At 53.5% G+C, this 19,656-nt stretch overlaps 1 protein-coding gene across 3 annotated transcripts in view; it reads left to right on the top strand.

The window, feature by feature from the left end:
* MYO5B (myosin VB) overlaps positions 1–19,656 on the top strand; it is a 333,183-nt gene that overhangs the window by 306,240 nt on the left and 7,287 nt on the right. For all 3 annotated transcript variants that reach the window (XM_044243014.1, XM_044243013.1, XM_044243015.1), the window contains exons 30-37: positions 8,461–8,659; positions 8,920–9,013; positions 10,110–10,253; positions 12,438–12,589; positions 14,168–14,257; positions 16,037–16,187; positions 17,520–17,805; positions 18,399–18,573. In XM_044243014.1, coding sequence (XP_044098949.1) covers positions 8,461–8,659; positions 8,920–9,013; positions 10,110–10,253; positions 12,438–12,589; positions 14,168–14,257; positions 16,037–16,187; positions 17,520–17,805; positions 18,399–18,573 — 1,291 coding nt within the window. The remainder of the gene's footprint in view (positions 1–8,460; positions 8,660–8,919; positions 9,014–10,109; positions 10,254–12,437; positions 12,590–14,167; positions 14,258–16,036; positions 16,188–17,519; positions 17,806–18,398; positions 18,574–19,656) is intronic.

The following is a 19,656-nucleotide window of genomic DNA, read 5'->3' on the forward strand; positions in this document are numbered from 1 at the left end:
GTGGGAGGGGCTGGCTGTGGCTCTTTGCTTTAATACCAGCCGGACTCAACCCAGCTGATGGGCCTCAGTGCCCAGCATTTAAGAGCTGGAACCCAAGCTAGTCACCCCAGAAGCCGGACGGGAGAATTAGACCACTGCCAGATGGGCGAACATGAGTTTTCCCTGGATTTTACTTAACCAACCTCTAGTACCTCTTTAAGGATGAGCTCCCCCAGGTTAAGGCACCAGAGTGTGACCGGGGGAGGCGGCAGGGCCCGGAGGAGATGCCCAGGCAGTGTGGCAGAGCACCTGGCAAATGTGCACCCTGGGCTCTACTTGCTTACTAGCTATGCAGTAACTCCCTCAGTAACTTGCAACTGCTCCATGCCTCAGTTTCCTCCTCTGAACTGGGGACAGTCCCAGCACGCACGATGATGGAGAAGACCATGTGAGCTGGTCTGTGTAGTGCACTGAGAACACTGACCGCCATTATTAATGTCTTTGCCTCTTTGTGACCCTGTGGTTACTCATCAGAGCAGAGCCAGCCTTGTTCCTGGCTGCCTTTCTCTCTCGCCTCAACCGAATGTCCCATCAGTCACTAAGCGTTTTACAGAATTGTTGAAAACCAGAAGCAAATCTAGGAAAATGTCAGTAGGTGTCACTGGGAATGCAGCCTGATGTTTTCAGCAAGAACGTCTCAAAATGACCTGAAGACTTAGTGCTGCGATTTCTAGGTCTTCCAGCCCCATTTCTGCAGATAGGGAAACTGAGGCCCAGAAGGGGTGAGTGGCTCTGGCCCGCAGCCAGCCCGAAACCGAATCAAGGTACGATCCGGAAGGCCTGATCCTGGGCTGGGCTGCTCCCAGCGCACTGTGTAGGTAATCACAAGATGAAGGCCTTCTAGCGGGCCCCCAGGAGGAGAGTCCGTCCCCGGAGCGCTGCGGTTCTGTCCCCGAAAGGAGAGAGAAGGAACTGAAGGCGAGCTTCTCGGTGCTGAAACTGGAGTCGAGATTTAGTCATTTGAAATATATCTCGAGTGAAGAAATGCATTGCATAAGAGAACAGAACACAGGTGTAGTATTTGAAATTAAAGGAAGAGGGAGGAAGGAAGGAAGCGAGCTGGACCCTGATGGGGGGGCACGAGTGCGGGTCTTTCTGATCTGCACCGTGGCTCTCAGCCGCTGACAGCTCCCTTCTTACTCACCCCAGTGCTTGTCAGGGATCCAGTCCCGCAGGCTGCTTACTTACTGTGGATTTGTCTTCCTTTGCAGCAATAATCATGGTGTGGTAAAGTAAAAATAGCTTTTCTTATATCTTAAAAGAATTGCACTCCCAGCAAGCCCGGGGTACAATAGGGGACTCCCAGCCCATGACCCCCGGTTAGGTACAGAAATCTGCCTCATGGAGGGAAGCCTGTAGAACCCGGTCCCCAGTGCCTGCCACAGCTGGAAAGTGACCGACCAGACCATGATGGGTTTGTGCCTCTCGAGGTTTGGTAACCGCAGCAGTGAGGAAGGAGCGCGGGGGGCATACAGGGCAGAGGGGGTGCAGACGGCGATTCCCGGGCCCAGGTAGTGAGGCCATCAATTCTTACAAGGGCAGCCCCTGCCCATAAGAGAGCTCCGAAGACCCAGCCTGCAATTTCCCTGTAACGGAGTGTTCTGGTTGGAACAGAAGTTGCATGAATGCATGTGTGCTTTGGGGTGGAGGAGTTACAAAAATCTGTCCTCTACCTAGAAAAAGCTTACACTCCCAGGCAATGGATTTTGCTTAGCTTTCTGGAGGGCTACTCCCCACACCCAATCACAGCTCCTCTGAGAGTCCAGGGTTCCCCAGTTTGGAACTTTTTTCACGTGCTAACCTCCAGAGTTTATAGAGTTCTGTTTCATCTTTATGACTGTGCCTCTTTCTTTGTTCTCCACTGTGGGAGAGAAGCCAGTCATGAGGGTCTGTTCTGGGAAGGGACTGCAGGAAGATGGATAGCTCTTCTGCTTCCAGAAAGTGCTTTCATTTCCATGTTCTGGGAGCTAAGAGAAATCAGCAACATTATGACCATTTCATCTGTGGCCAAAATCAAATTAAAGAGAGAGCTGGTCCTTGCCCTCGGGGATGGGCTGTTGCAGACACAGGTGGGTGTCTGGAGGGTTGGAGGGGGGGAAGGGCTGGGGAAGTGGGTAGCAGAACAGGCTAGGCTCCCCTCCAGGCGTGCACTCAGGTCACAGAGCGAGGTAGGAGCAGGAGTGTGGTGAGGGCTCAGGTCTAGCTCTGGGAACAGTGTACCTTTGGCCACTGGCTATTTCCACTCAAGCCTGTGGAACTGCAAAGAGAAACTTAAGAGTGCATTATTGGACCTCTGCTTGGGTCCCAGGAAACCTTGCCATCCCTTTACCCAGCAGGTTCCAGGAAACAACAGGAGGCCCTTGGCACAAAAGGTAGCTTTGCCTGTTGGACAGGCAAAGCCGGGGTTATTACAATGAACCTGCTGGGGACAGGGGAGATCCTGTTTAACCAGAAAAGGGTGTGTGCACATTTCTTAGGATAGGCTTGGCGTTCATGGCTCATTTGAGCCTGAACCCCAGCTGCTGTGGGATGTCTTGCTCAGACAGCAAAAGAGGGAGGGAGAAGAGAGCCTCAGCCTCCCCAGCTCCCTTCCTTGAATCCTCACTGTCACTGTTCCCAGCTGGAAACTCTGTGGGGCGATGATTCCCTCATAAGGGTTCCCAGAATTCACTGGGTCCCAAACCATCAGCATAGTTCCTGTCTGCTGTAATTCAGAGGCATGGCCATATTTATCCCAAGACAGTTCACCTTCCCGGGCCCCGCCTGTAGCTCAGATTTCTCTCATTCATGGTGCTGGGGTTACGGCCTCCCATTCTCGGAGATTGTGGGGATTGTCCTGGGCAGTTGGGCAGAACATCCAGCTCTGAGCTACAGAAATAAGGACATCCATGGAGCAGGACATTTTCCAGTTTTTTAGAGACTGGAAACCGACCATTTTCGTGTTCTTAGGAACCTTGCCTGTTTCCGTTTACAAGGAGGCAGGCCTCCAGCCAGGACAGAGGGATGGCTGTTGGGTCAAAGTCCTCACGGGACTCTGTGGACAGGGCCCACAGAGAGAAAGCAAAGACTCTCCCACGCCTTTTCGGCTGCATGAGCTTTATAGTGAACAAGATTATGTCATTAAAGATCTAGAAGGAACCTCAGATAAGTCAGCGGGGCAGTCATTTTACACATGAAACAGGTCCAGGACATGTAGGCGACAACCACGACCACGCCTTTGGGGTGCCTGTTTCTCCAGCCGGGTTCCTCTGCGCGGTCTTGCTGCCTTCTTGGAGCAACTTGGAGACTTTACCTGCTGGTTGCTCAAGTGTGTCTGTAGGCTCACCGGAATGGGACTCGACACAGTGGTGTGTACATAGCCCATCCTCCTTGAATGTTTGTTGATTTGTTCACTGACCTCTTGTACTTTATTTTTAAAAAATTCTCCTAAACTGGCGTTTGGGTTTTCCTTCTCCTGCCACTAGGTGGCCCTCCCTCCCAGGCCTCCCCCCATGAGGGCCCACGAAGGGGAGAGAGTCCCCGTGGAGGAACCGGTCCTCTTTCATCCAGGAAAAAGGCTCGGACCTGAGCCGGCTGACTACTTTTTCATTAGCCGGTGTGCCCGACTTCCTGAGCCTGCACAGTCTCTACTTTTATCTTTGTGCATCATGCCTGGCCTGTTCCAGAATTAAGAATTCTGAGAGCATCTCCCTCGGAGCAGGGATTAATGCTAACTTCCTCTCTGTGTAACTCAGCAATGCACAGGCACCCGCCAGAGGGTGAGAGGTAGGACTCCGTGTGCCATCACGGGAACTATAGGAACACCGTGGCCCTCCCTGCCAGAGCCAGCAGCCCCCTCCCCCCGCCTGGGCATCCAGAGGGCCAGCCGGGTGGGCGGCTGACCGGGCCAGGCAGGTCCTCTCCCTCTTGGGGTCCCTTCACTTATGGTAAACAAGGTGACGGAAAAGGTCCCGCATTCCTGGTGAACAAAGTACTGGCTACTGACTGCCCTAGTTAAATGTGGTAGGAGCTGAGAAGGGACAGGCGCTAGGCTGCCAGCTCCCACTTGACATGGCCAGGGTCCCTTTTGGATTTGCTGGGGTAAGTGGAACACACAGGTGAGTTCTGTGCTAGGAACTGAAGGGGACGGCTCAGTCAACAAGGGGACTGGGTCTCCAGTCAACACAGTCTCTGGGGAGGCCAGGCCTCCGTGAGAGCTCTGGACATTTGAGGAGCCAGAGTCCTAAAGAGGAGAGGCCCCCACGATGGACTTCTTGGCAGTAATCCGCTCGCTGCCCAGCGGGAGGTAGCACAGCCCTGAAAGGAAGGCGTGGAGCCCGCATGCTCCCAGCGGTCCCTGCCCCTTCCCTCTCCTTCAAGCTTCTCAGGGTGAGACCTAGGAGCCGCGTGACCCGCTTCCCTCTAGAAGCAGCTTGTGTGAGCCCTGCCGAGGCCTGGGGCCGCCCTTCATGAGGCCGTGCTCTGGGGAGGGGGTAACGGGGTAGCTACTCCCCCAGACCTCACCCAGCACCCAGCAGGAGCAACACAGCAGCTCCACTCCTCCGGGGGAAGGTGGTCTCCCTGCTGTGAGGACGGGGCTGCCGATCCGGGCACAGTGGGCACACCGCCTGCAGCTCCTCCGGGATTCCTGCCAGGAAAATTGGGATCCAGCCAGCGCGAGGAGGATCCCCACACAGAGTGTCGGGGGCAGCCTCCTGGCAGGTGCGAGAGGTTCAAGAGGCTCAGTCTGCGGCCCACAGTCCCCTCCCACCGGCCCTTGAGGATCTCCTGTGTGTGCCTCAGGGAGGTACATGGCTGGGGGTACGGGGGGCACGCGCCTGACCTCCAGGAGGGACTCATCTGGCACTAGGCAGGCACTGGGCCCCTGGGGAGGGTCAAAGGATTTGCAAGGAGACGGCAGCTGACCATCTGCTTTCCAGGTTGAGTGAATAAGAGAGATGCCACCCAGGGCTGGGTGGCAGAGACAGTTCCACAGGCATCTGCTTGGCCTTTATTCATGGTTTATGTGCAACTGCGCAACTGCGATGAGGGCTGGAGGTGAGGTGAGCTGATGCTTTTGCGTCCTTAGTGACAAAGTGGAGAACGGCCTTGAAAAGCAGACAGCTATCTCCCTGCTCCCTCCCGTGGAGCTGTCTCCCTCAGTGTCACTGAGCCTCATGTCCCCAGTCAGAGCACAGCAGATGCCGCCTCTTCAAAGGCCCCGAGCACGGGCCTCGCCTCCCTGCCCTGGTTGCGGGTCTCCTCATTCTCTTTCCTTTTCTGAATCCTTGAGGGGGTGGTGGTGGACCACTGCTGTTCACAGAATGTACTGGGGCAAGTGCAGCCTTTGGCTCCCATCGTGATCCACAATCCCCCATGAGAACGCACGAAGCCCCTTCTGAGACCCGGCCTGGGGAACAGGGATGTTCTTAGGTGCTCAGGGGCTGGTGATCGCAAAGGAAGAAGGGAAGCTGGGAGTTTGAGAATTTCCTTTTTGTTTTTTGGTTTCCAACGCTTGGCCTCACTTTCCTAGACGTTCTGCCTCCCTGTCTCTTCCCTCTACACTCGATGCCCTGTTTTTTGTCCTTTATTTCTAGCAAGACTGAGGATTGGGGATATTTGAATGAAGATGGAGAGCTCGGCTTGGCCTACCAAGGCCTAAAGCAAGTTGCCAGGTCACGCATACGCCTTCCTGCCTGCGCCTGCTCTGTCTGTCCCGCCTGCTCGTGTCTATGCTTACCTGTCTCTTTCCCGGAGTGGAGGCCAGGGCCCGAGTCTCAGGGGTGCCGTGGGCTGCCCCTCGGGGTCACTTGGCTGCCTCTCTGTGTCCGGGCTCTGTGTGGATGAGGCCCGGGGAGCTGCTCATAGGGTTCTAGGCGACAGCAGCTGAAGGCTCAGGGGAACCTTCCTGGGGTCAAGACACTCACTGATGCCTCCAGGATTCAAGGAACTTGCCGCTTCAGTGGAAGATCTAGAACCTGAACCCTCCATGTGGTACCAGAATCTGAATAAGCCACTGGCCTTGAGCTGTGGGTGAGCAGTTTACCAAGGGAGGTTAGACACCACGTGATAGTCCTGTCCCACTTTGGCTGCCTGCGTGTGGCCCTTTGGGTCTGTGGCATAGCTTGACGCATTTGAGCCCCCCAGCAACCAAAGCGGCAATGGTCCACAAGCTTGTGTCCCAGAAGAGGCCATGGTGGTGGGGCCCGTGGTGGCCCAGGCCCCTGAGCCTGGCGGTGGTGGGGCCGGGTGGGAACCCGATGCCCTCCCATACTACCTCCAAAGTGTTACCTGCCCATGACCTGCTGGAGGGCCCATTACAGCAAGAATCTGTTCTTGAGAGAAGAAAGTCCAGATCAGCTGGTCCTCGAGGCAGCGTGCCTCCTGGCTCTAGGTTGCTAAGTGGCCCCACCGCCTGTGAGCAAGGCAACCTCGGTTTCTTCCCTCGCTGCTCTGATGTGGATCAGAATGGGACCTGCCTCACAGAGTCATTCTAAGGAATAGGGTTAAGGCAGGTGGAGCATTTTGGCACGTGCCTGGCACGTAGTAAGCACAGGACCCATGTTGTCTGACATTTCTGTTATAATGGCCATTATTCAGTAAGACCTGCCCCAACAAGAAGTTTGTTTTATTGGGGAGGGAAGCCCCGTGTAAAACCAGGTGATTCCTTGTGGCTCTCTATCAGCAGATTGGATTTTTTTTTTAATAAGCAAATGAATGCATTAACAAAACTGAAAGGTCAGATGTATCTATCAGGAGACCCGGCTTCTAGAACCAGCTCCGTCACTGGCTGAGGCCCCTGAACTCTTGGCCTCAGAGGAGGTGTGTCTAGCCCGGTGCTTGGCTAGGGATTCTCATATCTTGCCCAGAACCGAAGCCACCCAACTACAGTCTAGATGGAGAATAAGAAAGCTGCCAGCACAAACTCACAGCCCAAGTCAGGAACTGAATCCTGAGGGAGAGTCCTTAGAACCTAGTGGTTTCTGTTCTCTCTTGAGACGTTTATAACTTTTTGGTGATGCTTTTAGTGTATTGTAGCCAAGATGCTCTCTAAATATTCTGTGTCCTCTAAAATGCTTATTTAATCACAGAGCTCTTCCCTCTAATCCTCACGTCATTAGTGCTTTCAGCTGATGACGCGGCGTGTGGCGTGGGTGAGTCAGTCAGACTTCCAGCATTTCTTCACTTGTATGAATCTGTTGAGAAGCCCCTGGGAGTCAGGCATTGCCCCCCCCGTGTCACTGTGGAGCTGACTGAGCTACAGAAGACACGGGCACAGCCATGGGGGCGTTGACAGCATAGACTCCCCATCTCTCGCTCGCTTGGCAACTTGGTTCGTCCTCTCTTGTGGCCAAACTAGCACAACTGTAAAACAAAACAAAACAAAACAAAAAAGGTGTCTCCAGGGCAGCTGGGGACTCTTACTGGCATTTCTGAGGCACTTCCAGGTTCCTGACTCTAAGCTCTGGTCACCGTCTTGGCACACCCCTGGGAGAGACCCAAGAGAATTTTCGATCATGTGGGTCTTGTCAGACAGCTTTTGGCATACCTTTCATCCAGACGTCCTACCTTTCTTCCATGTGATGTTCACTACCCTGAATCAGAACATTTGCTCTTGAGCCCAAGAAGGTAGCACCTCGTTCCCATTAGTGCTTCCCGAGGAGGAGGAAGCTGCTTGGGAAGCTTCGAGAATCCCTTGCCTTCTCATGACGGATGGAGCAGGCGTCTCCCAGAATTGCCTGGGGAGCTTTCAGACTCAGAGTCTTCTGAGACTTCTTGCCAACCTCGCCCAGATCTTCTCAAGATTCTTCTGCTTCTGTTCATGACACCAGCTGATCCGAAACCTTCCCCCAGATGGTTCGCCAGGAATCTTAATTTCTGTTTTGACTAGAGAAAAATTTGTGTATTTATGGCCGCAGACCAAGTGGAGGTGGTGGTGACGAGAAAAAGAAGGGCGCTTGGGTTTCGCCTTTCTAAGACGGGCAGATAATCTAGGATAGAGGAAATACGCAGGCACTAGTGGAGTCTACTAGGCTTTTGTCTTAACAAGGAGATTATTGAGAAGCTGGTGCAGATGTGGATACTTTTCTGTAAATGATGCTGTAAGAAATTTATTTCTGTGGATGGCATTTTGACACGGAGACAGTCTCTCAGTCCGAAACCAATCGCCTGTGTAGGATGAGGAACGGAATGGGGGAGGGGGTGGCAAGGAAAAGGCCTCGGACCAGGGGTGCGCATTTGGCCCCGAGTTCCTATCCTCGGACAGGACGGGACGGGCTGGGCTGCTTGCCAGACTGTTCCCCTCGGCGTCTTCCCCGTTGGGTTTGTGCAGTTGCTGCTGCTGTGTGCTTGGCTGCTCCCCATTGCGTGTCCGTCTGTGGCCCCTCACATGGGGTACTGACCTGAGCCCCACGGTCACCGGCCCCCCTCCCCCTGGTGCAGGCTGCTGGAGGCACAGCTACAGGCCCAGAGCCGCGAGCACGAGGAGGAGGTGGAGGGCCTCAAGGCGCAGGTGGAAGCCCTGAAGGAGGAGCTGGACAAGCAGCAGCAGACCTTCTGCCAGACGCTGCTGCTGTCCCCGGAGGCCCAGGTGGAGTTTGGTGTCCAGCAGGAGATCTCCCGGCTGACCAACGAGAACCTGGTGAGTGATGTTGCCCATCGGATCACACTCTGGAAAGTCACGTTCTGGAAACAGTTGGAGCCAGCGATGGCCTTTAGCTAAATGGGCCAAGTTTCCATCCTTGGCCCCATATCAGGAACAGAATCTAGAAACCACCCTTCAGTAAGGGTTTAGGACTGGGGTTGGTGGCCACCGAGGGCCACCCTGGGCCGCAGGATTCTAGCCCCTGCCCTCCAGGGCTGGGTTAAGTCTGTTCTCACACTGCTTCCCTCTGATTTTAGGACCTCAAAGAACTGGTAGAAAAGCTGGAAAAGAATGAGAGGAAGCTCAAGAAACAACTGAAAATTTACATGAAGAAGGTCCAGGACCTAGAAGGTAAGGCCCATGGGGGTGGGGGGGTGCACGCGCGCGCATGTGCGCGCGCGCTCAGTGAGGGAAGGGAACAGACGGCCCACTTCCCTCTGCAGGTTCTTCCTGCTTCCCCCGTCCTCTGGTGCCTGTGCCCAGTCCAGCTGTGGGATAGACCAAGTCAGACCCCACAGGCTCACACGTTCTCAGGTGGCTGGGATCTGGATGAAGATAAGTCAGCCTGGCAGATGTTTGGGTGCTTCCTCTGAGCTCTGCACTGAGACCGTGGCCCTGTGGCCCTGCCCTCAAGGGAGCTGGGAGGCAAAGCTTTTTGGTGTGGGGGAAAATGCTACATAACACACAGACCCCGACCACAGGGGCCTCACTCCATGTGACGGGTAGTCAGGAAGGAACAGGGTCAGTCCTATGATTTCTGACCTTAAATTTCTAACCTTGAATCTGGCCCAGAGAGGTCAGGCAGTTTTAAATTTCTTCCAGAAACATCCAGAATCTGCTTTCTCTGACTCCTTGCTATAAATCTGTCAGCCCCGGTCCTTCTTGACACATGCCACCTGGTGTGGAATCCTCTCTGGGTCCCCTCACCACCTGGACCCCCCCCCCATCTTTTTACTCTCATCTCAAGAGCTGTGTCCCTGGGGTTGAGTCCCATCTCTCATCCTAATACCAAGTGCCTCCGGGCACAGCACCCAGCACGGGTGTCATTTGCTTACTCACCTGGTTATGCCCACCTGCTGCTTTGGAGGAGGATCTAGGAGGAGAGGCTGCGTGTTCTGCTCAGCCCCTCTCCATCCCGGAATCTCTCTGCTCTCCTTGAGTTCTTCTCCTGGCCTCTCCGGCTTCAGGCTTCTCTCTCTCATTCAGTCTTGAAGACCTGTCATTCATTCTTCTGAATTCTTATCCTGCGGGGCCCCCAGGGCCTGGTGCTAAGCTCCTTGGAGTGTGGTCTGGGCCGCAAGGACAGACCACGTGAGGGGTGTGGGAGCTCAGAGAACCTGGAACGCTGGATCCCCAGAGCGAAGCACCACTGACCTAAGGCACCCCCGCCTCTTGGGCCTGCAGCCTGGAGCTCTCTCTTCATGCTCCCTGTCTCTTCCCTGCCCAGCCGCCCAGGCACTGACCCAGAGTGAGCGGAAGCGACATGAGCTCAACAGGCAGGTCACCGTCCAACGGAAGGAGAAGGACTTCCAGGGCATGCTGGAGTACCACAAGGAAGACGAGGCCCTTCTCATTCGGAACCTGGTGACAGGTCGGGACCCTCTGTGGCATCCCACCCCCACACAGCTCCTTCCCCAGCTGCGTGGCCAACCCAGCATAACCCACCCCCCACTCTGCACCCCGCCACCTCCCACCCATCCTTGGCTCTCCATCACCCTCCCTTCACATGGCTGCTTCTCTAACCAGCTCCCAACAACCACCCCTCCCCAGGCCATGCTCATGCTGTGATGCTATGGGGACCAACCACATGCCAGGCTCTTGGGTGCAGCTCTCCTTGCCACCCCGAGCCACAGCCTGGTTTCACGTGGCCCGGCTCACTGCTGTCTGGTCCTGCTCCACCTGGCTTCCCCAGGCCTGCCTTTCTGCCCAGCCCAGCCCAGTCCAGCAGCTGCCTGCAGAGTAGGGGGAGGAGGCTTGAAGGAGAGAGTCCTGGGTGAAAAAGGGGAAGAATCTTGGGTAGAAGGTCCTCTGGACCCTGAGCTACAAGCTCCTTTACTTGGAGCCTTAGGTGTTCCGTAAAATGCGGACGTGGGAAATATGACTGGAGAAGGTGCTATGCTGAAGTCACAGACTCTTCTCAGTGTGATGAATATGAAGTGGTTGCTTTTTGCAGGGGCACTGGGTGGTCAACTAGGAGGTCAAGGTTGTTTTAGAGAAATGTGAGTTTGCCAAAGTCCCACCCTGCTGAGCAGCTTGCTGAGGGCCAAATGCTATGGACTCTAGCCTAGGGCAGATTTTCCCTCCGTTCTTGTTCTTTGCGTTGGGTATTTCCAGCGACTGAGTGCTTTGGCTCTTTTTCTAAAGGCTAATTCCCCCTAGAGCTGCCCAGCAATCTGACGGGAAGCCCCTCTTCTTTCAGCAGGCTGCATCTGATTCTAAGGCTGCTAGGAATGAGCCTTTCATCTCTGGGGAATGAAAGTCCAATTTCCCAACCATAGAGTCCGAAACTACCGGGACTGCTTGTGCCAGCAGACGGTGGGCCCTCCCCACTGTCCCAGTCAGGCAGCCCCAGACGAGGCCATCTCCCCCTAAGCTGCCTGCACGTCATACCTAGTCTCCTTCCCTCTCGTCATCCAAACAAATGCCAAGACACCATCTGACCTCCTCCTGGGTCCCTGGCACAAGCGGTTGCTGTGGAGGATAGAGATGTGTCGAGCCGTTGGTCCTGCCCCAGACGCTAAGACTTAGCTGGGCAGACCAAGTGAGTCTATAGGACACGGGACTCAGGTCACGATAGGACAGCCCAAGACAGGACAAGGACAAGCTGTACGCAGGTCAGGCCACCCGTCAGTGGAGAGGCTGGCAAGACAGGTGTCACAGTGTGGCCCTTGGGGGGTGGGGAATGGCCGTGGCCACTCAGCAGCCTACTTGATCTATTCCTGGCTCTGAGGAGGTCTAGGCACCTGCTGCCAAGTACATAGTTTCCAAATGGACAGTTAAGTGGGCTAAAGGTCCCTGTGGCCTTCCGGGCCCTGGCACATGGGCTCTGGCTTTGGAAATTTGCGGTCTGCCAGCTTCTCCCGGAACCTGCTCTTGCAGTCCGCTGCGGGAGAGTCCGGTGTGCCCGCAGCAGGAAGCGCCCCGAGCTCTCTCACTGGCTGGGGAGCCGGCTCCTCCCTGCAGCTGGCCCGGGGCCCGGGCCCTCTGTGTGGAAACCTGGCAGAGAGCTACCTGTAGGCTCTTCTCCTTCATGTTCTAAGGACCAGGCATTAGGAGCCTGTCTTATTGTTCTGGCCAAACAATGAGGAATGTGCTTTCGTGAGTTTGGGGCTTTTAACTAGTTTGTAAAACTAGTACTCGGGGTCAGAAGGTATCTGTGTATCCCTGACAGCTTCTCCCCTACTCCTCCTCCAGCCGCCCGGCCCCTTGAAAGGTTACTCTTAGAGGAGCTCCAGGAAAATATTGAAAATACTTGTATTTCAGGGCCGCCTAGGTGCCTCAGTCAGCTAAGCATCTGCCTTCATCTCAGGTCATGATCTCAAGGTCCTGGGTTCAAGACCCGCATCAGGCTCCCTGCTCAGCAAGGAGTCCGGGTCTCTCTCTTCCTCTGTTTCTCCCCCAGTTTGTGTGCCCTCTTGCTCATTCTCTCCCTCAAATAAATAAATAAAATCTTAAAAAAAAAAAAAAAAAAAGAGGAAAGAAAATATTTCAGAGCCGGCTTCTCAGAGCCCCAGGCATCTGCTAGAGTCTAACTCTTGGTGTTTGTTGCTGTCAGAGCTGAAGCCGCAGACGCTGGCGGGCACCGTGCCCTGCCTTCCTGCCTACGTCCTCTACATGTGCATCAGGCATGCCGATTACGTCAACGATGACCTCAAGGTGCACTCCTTGCTGACCTCCACCATCAACGGCATTAAGAAAGTCCTGAAGGTAGGTGCCTCGCGCCAGAGGTGGAGGTTGGCAGCGGACGGAGGGATGCCTACGGCTCCCCATAGCTCGGCCCTGTCTGGGCTTTCCTCGAGTCTCCAGCTCGGAAGGTGCAGCTCGCCCGCGGAGCCAGGATGCTCAGGCTCAGAAACGGCGGGACGCCCAGAAATCCAGTGTTGCTGTCCAGCCGCCTCCAGGGAGCCCTGGTGCTTTCAAAAGCCTTGGCCTGTGGTGCCAGGAGGATGCTGTGCTCCACTCCAGGGCAGGCTGACCCTTCCCTGCAGTGCCATGCAGGAACACAACCTGAATAGAGACTTCCTCCCAGACCTTTCCGAGGAGCTGGGTGCCTGCTGCCCAGGCAGGGCAGTGGCCCAAGGAAGGGTATAAACATTTATCAGGTTCCGAAGTGAGGAGGCCCCGGGCAGGACAGGGCTGCTTATGGGGCCCTCACTGGAGGAACTCCACTTAAAGGCATGAGGCCCCTTACCAGTGTAGTGACAGCCTCTGCAGAAGGAGGCTGGCCTGCAGGGAGGGGAGAGGCCGGGCCACATAGAAGCTATGGGGAGAGGTAAGCTTTTTGAGGGAGATCAGCGCTCTGTAAGAGAGATTTATGACTCAGCACAGGCCCCCACCCCAAGCGGCATTGCTCTGAGCCCGCCCCCCGTTCTCACCCGCTCTGCCACTCTGCGGCGTAAGCCATCCCCAGAAGCACGGAATCTAGACCGCTGTCACTTGCCCCCCTACCCTTCTGGGAGTGTGTCACACCAGCCTGTAGCTTCTGGCTTCGTGCCAGCTGTGTCTCAGGTACTGCACCTCCTGCCCCATTTTATCCGCTCCTGGCTCTAAACAGACACGCTGGCAACTCTTGGGTCTGAGTCTCCTGCCTCGACCCCTCACTCGAGCTCGTCCAGAGGCTTGTGCTGGTCTGGGCAAGTCAAAGGCTGACCTAAGAGGTCACTGTCTCAGGAAAACCCTCCCTAATCACCAGGCTCTGCCGGCATGCCAAGCCCTACCCGTCACTCTCTGTCTGACCCCTTTGTTTTATTGCCACTGAAGCTCCCATCTCTGACGTTTAAACGGGCAGCGTTACTGAACAAAATGAACTCTGTGCAGTCATCGGCCTTAGGGTAGAAGCTGTGTCTCAGCTCTTTGGGCTGTGCAACAGCCTTTTTCACCAAATTACAGTTTATAGTCATTTTCCAGAGGGTTGAACCCATTGGACATCTGCTCTCTCAATAAATGGAGTGCCAGAGTAGTTCACTGGCGTGCTCCTCCCATCTCCTGGGTTGGATCGGTGATGGTTTGGAGCCTGCCGGGGCCAGCTGCCCAGAGCTCAGCATACAGCCCAGGGCTGCACAGAGGTGCGCCACTGCTCAGGGAACCAGGGTGGGGGCCTCTGTGCCCCTCCCAGCAGTGGAGGAATGGTAACACAGCCCCTGGACAGTGGATCTCCTCTTCATGATGGGCCATCGTGTCTGCTTGGGGCATGCTGAGTAATTCTAGAAACCTGGAAAGGTTGCAGGTGAGTGTTTAACCAGATGGGAGCCCCTACTAATGAGAGATGTCTTTTTCTTTCCACAGAAGCACAACGAGGACTTCGAGATGACATCATTCTGGTTATCCAACACCTGCCGCCTCCTTCACTGCTTGAAGCAGTACAGCGGGGATGAGGTACGTGTTGAGATAACCCAACGCCTAAAGGGCACTCAAAAACCATTAAAGCACCCCAGATCCCCCGCCAGACACTCGCTTCCTTGGACAGAGCAATGTGTGTCCTGCTTCAGAGCAGATGTCAGCTCAGAGACTGAGCTGTCGTGGAGGGCAGCCCTGCTCTGTCCAAACGCGGTTCTACCCTGAGGAGAGCATGTCAGGTCTGTCCAGCACCCTCTGGGACCTCGGGCTCAGGGCACACCTTCCTCTACCTGGTAGCTAGACTCAGGGATAGGCAGGCTCAGGGCACACCTTCCTCTACCTGACTCAGGGATAGGCAGGCCACAGCACACCTGTCCTCTAGGTGGCCTTGAGGGTCCCAGCAGCCCCAGAAAGCACCTGGAATCAAATAAGTAGAATTGGTGGGGAAATGAGTTTACGTGACCCATCCTTTATCCGAGAACCCCTGGGACTCTCCAGGGAAAGCCTTGTGACCTTAAATTTCGGAAGCATCTGTGGAAGAACCCCGTTTCCTTGAATGCCGGAAGAAAGCCCGGTCAATTGTCTCATGTATGAGACTCTTTTAAGCCAGCCAGTAGTTTGTCCATTTTAAGGCAGACGCCGAGAAGGGGCACAATGTGATGAGACCACATTTTTATACCTTGACCTGGAGGCCCAGCTTCTTACTTCTAACCAAATTTGATTCCTTGACCTGCAGCCCAACTGATTGCATTATTTCCTATCTTGCTCTGGCCCTCGAGAGCCCAGCTTCATCTGGAACCCACCATTCCCAACACTGGTCCCTGAAAGAACTGTGCCCATGCTCTGCATTTAGCCCTGTAACTCGGTGACCCAGGCCATGTCCTCACTCTGGTTTCTCCAGTAAAAATTCCACCTCACCCCAGATACCACTCCCAGGCCCCTGGACGGGGGATGCCTCCACTTTTTCTTTCTGCCCTTCCTTTTTCACTTTTATTCAAAATAATATATTGGGGCGGGGGCATAAGACCCGAAGCACAGTATAGCCAGATCAGTGTAGTGTAAATAAAGATGGAGAAAAATATGTATCTTAGCTGTCACAGTGATTCCTTCTTTCACCTGCTTTTTAGTTTTTATTTAAAACTGCTTTGTAATGGGACCTGGTTTGAGAGACTTTGCTGGGGATGGTCACTCTTTGGAAGACTTGATCTTTCTGGTTGCCCTTGGTGTACCTCAGCCTGAATACAAAGGGCTGTTGGTCCCCTGACTCCTCTCGATACTAGCAACTCTTGACAACATTATTTCCTCTTGTTCGTGTAGAAAGCTAAGGGGACAAGGTGCTGTAGCTGTGAGATCATTTCTGTTTGTCTATTAATTCTGATATCCAACAATAGAATCCATGTAAAATTTCCCATTATAAAAGCATCATCTGACCCGGCCGTACTCCTTCCATGGCTGTGCATTTCACACTGTAAGGTATCCTGGCCTTTTAGGAGAGATGGACAGAGACTCAGGTCAGAGGCCTCTTTTCCTGGAGCTCACACCAAGCTGAGTCTGCTGCTGCAGGGAAATCACCTCAAGATGTGGACTAAGTGATTCGGGCCTTTTAATTCAAACAGCTCCAACTTCTCTATCATGCTGAGGTTTTGCTCTGCCTTCAGATTCAAGGGCCCCCCCCACTGAGGCCTCAAGGAACTGACAGGCTCTTGTGGACCATCATGTTAACAGAGGCTGGTGGAACCCCACAGATAGGGTGTCATGGACGAGATGGAGACCCGGAAGTCCTGCCGAGCCTCCTTCAAATGCCCTTTCTCTCTGCAGGGCTTCATGACTCAGAATACGCCCAAGCAGAATGAGCACTGTCTTAAGAACTTCGACCTCACCGAATACCGCCAGGTGCTGAGTGACCTTTCCATTCAGATCTACCAGCAGCTCATTAAAATCGCCGAGGGTGTGTTGCAGCCTATGATAGGTAAGCGGGCAGCAGCTCTCCGGCACTCATTGTGGGGTCAGAAACGACGGTGAACACCGCCTGCTGTCAGGAAAGCCCATACCTTAGGTGTGGCTTCCAGAAAACTTGAACCTTCCCACTGAAGGCAGCAAGGAGGTGTGTGCTGTGTGCTCAGAAGAGCTAGGAAGTCTTCCATAGGTACTAAGTATAAATCCAAAAGGTTATCATTGCATATAGAGTAAAAAATATAATCCTCATGCCCATATGTGTACTTTATTCATGAAAAAAAATAAAAGCATTAAGCAGGGGCACATGAAGAAACACAGTGGCAAGTACTCATACAATAAGTACTTACAGAACACTCTGTCCAAAGCAGTAGACTGGGGCACTTAGCAATAAATCAGAATTGAAACATGAGAGGCCTGTTGTTTTTTGAGTCAGGAGTGACACATCCACATATCACTCGGGATGCTCCAAGAAGGCTGGGGAGGAAGTTGTCCCTTGTGCCTGTGTTGTAAAGCTTTCCCCAGGGTTCTTACAACACAGCTCGGTTATATGTAGATTCCAAGTTGGACAGAGCACTCCATGCCATCCAGAACCTTATCTAGCATAAGGTTCATTCCACATTGTTATTCCCGAGAACCTTCTTATGAGGCACAGGGCATAGAGAACGGTGGGGGTGCTTTGTGATTCCGAATCATGTGATGGCTAATAGCAACAATTCTGGAGTTGGACACACCTGGATTCAAATCCTGGCCCTGCTGACTCCTAGTGGTGTGACCTTGGGCAAGTAATTTTAACTTCTGTGTGCCTCAGTTTTGTCACCAGGAAATGGGTTATTGGGAGATGGAAAGAAATCCTGAGTATAAAGGCACATAGTTAAACACTGAGTAGAAAGTGTAATAAGTGTAATAAGACCAGCTAACCTGAGATTTATATGGTCAGTGGCTCATGGAAAAGAGCTTTTTGAAAACGAGTAGGATGATCTCAGGGTCCAAGACGAAGTCAAGGGCTGGGCCGGTATTATACCCAAGCTGCTCAAGTCTCAAACTTTGTACTTAGCACAGAAACCAGTACAAAACTGAGTTGGTACGTGCCCATTATCTTTGTCCCATCACTAATGAATTTAAGCACAAATTTGGTCCAACATTTCTATAGGCAAACCTCATTCCATATAGACTCCAACACATTAGCAATCCGATGCTCAATGCTGTGAGTTTCTGAGCACATCAACATTGTATGCCGGTGGATGGTGCCATCGCCAAAGCCCAAGGCGCTGAATGATCTTAGTGGTCCAAGAACAGATTTTCCGTGGGGAACATGCCAGCTTCTCCAACTATGCTTTTCTTTCAGTCTCCGCCATGTTGGAAAATGAGAGCATTCAGGGTCTCTCTGGTGTGAAGCCAACGGGCTACCGGAAGCGCTCCTCCAGCATGGTGGACGGGGACAACTCCTACTGCCTGGAAGCCGTCATCCGCCAGATGACTTCCTTCCACACGGTCATGCGAGACCAGGGCCTGGACCCTGAGATCATCCTGCAGGTGTTCAAGCAGCTGTTCTACATGATCAACGCCGTGACCCTCAACAACCTGCTGCTGCGGAAGGATGTCTGCTCGTGGAGCACCGGCATGCAGCTCAGGTAGGAGCGGGGCGCCCTGCCCGAGCCTCGTGGCCGGAGGGGCCCTCCCCCGCCAGCTGGAGTCGGAGCCCGGGGCCTTTGTCTCTGACAGTGACATCCAGAACGAGCTGCTGGTCCTTGTCACAGTCAGTGCGAGACACAGTTCCACCACCTGCTCATTTGTTGGTGGAATTCCACCCCAAGGCAGTAACCTGGGAAACAAATGAGTTCAGAGCTTTAACGACGTTGACGCACTCAAAAGACTGTAAAGACAGTGTGGGTAGGTCAGGGGGAAACCCCAGCGAGGTTAGAGGCTGGAGAAGGCTCACGTAGAAGTATGTTTGTGAAGGTGAAGTACCAATCGCTTCAGTTCGGTAGATCGAATTCACAGACACTTCACGACCCTCAGCTTTGCTTGATTTTAAACACCCATTCATTGCTGTATTCATTCAGCAAAGTGCTCTTCAAGATGTGCTCCGCGTGAGCTCGTGCGGGTGAAGAGAACGAGCCCACTGTTTGCAGCCGGGTGGTACCACAGGCCCTGCCGCCAGGTGTGCTCGCTCCTGGCCCTTAGGAGTCCGGCCTAACTCGGCTCCCTTTGACCTGTGTCTAAGGTACAACATAAGCCAACTTGAAGAGTGGCTTCGGGGAAGGAACCTTCACCAGAGCGGAGCTGTCCAGACCATGGAACCCCTGATCCAAGCAGCCCAGCTTCTGCAGCTAAAGAAGAAAACCCCGGAGGACGCGGAGGCCATCTGCTCCCTGTGCACCTCCCTCAGCACGCAGCAGGTACTCCCTGCCCTGCCTGCCTTCCCCCAGCAAACTGTCTTCCTACCAGGACTCGGTTGCAGAGATGTGACCAGACTGTCAGAAGATGGATCCTGCCCACACCTGGGATGGCTTGCCCTCCACCATGAGTATGCCTATTTAGAAATGGGCCAGCACAAAGCGGCCTCACAAAATGAGACCAGCACAAGGAAATCAGGCTTTCTTTCTTCTTCTTTTTTTTTTTTTTTAAGTTTTTACTTATTTATTTATTTAACAGAAAGCGCAAGCGGCGGGGGGGGGCAGAGGGAGAGGAAGAAGCAGTTTCCCCTATGAGCAGGGACCCTAATGCAGGACCTGATCCCAGGACCATGACCTGAACCAAAAGCAGACACTAAATTACTGAGCCACTCAGGCGCCCCCAAATCCGACTTTCTAAGTTAGATCATACACCTTCTTCTCCCTGTCGAGCACCTAAAGAACAAAATCCAAAGTCAGTGTTGTAAATTTACCTTTCCTGACCTCCCCACTAACCACTGTAACATGAAATGACAAACTCTTCAGAGAACTGCTTCTTTCTACAGACGTACTGCAAGTTTGCCAACTTTATCCCCCTTTTATATATATTTTGCTTTCCGAAGTTTACTTCTAGAGTTCAGCTGGCCTCGCTTTGCATTTGGGCAGGCTACTTCCACCCAACAGTCGGCAGGCAGACAGAAGATTATCCTCTCTGTTCAATTAGGAAAAATTGTTCCTTTTATTAAGTGATTTGGGGGGTGGGAGGAGGTAGGGAGGTGTGGTAAAAATGACACTTTCATTATCTAAGATAAGATCTCCAGTACTCTTTAAGAAATCTTTAAATGACTAGTAGGTAAGAGGCTGAGAGTTTCAGGCAGGTTTCCTAGAACATTATCTTTTTTTTTTTTTTTTTTCTTTTCAGCTTAACAGTGTTCATTGTTTTTGCACCACACCCAGTGCTCCATGCAATCCGTGCCCTCCCTAATACCCACCACCTGGTTCCCCCAAACTCCTACCCCCCCTTCAAACCCCTCAGATTGTTTTTCAGAGTCCATAGTCTCTCATGATTTACCTCCCCTTCCAATTTCC

This window comes from Neovison vison, chromosome 3, assembly GCF_020171115.1.
Source record: "Neovison vison isolate M4711 chromosome 3, ASM_NN_V1, whole genome shotgun sequence".
In the NCBI taxonomy this organism is placed as follows: Eukaryota; Metazoa; Chordata; class Mammalia; order Carnivora; family Mustelidae; genus Neogale; species Neogale vison.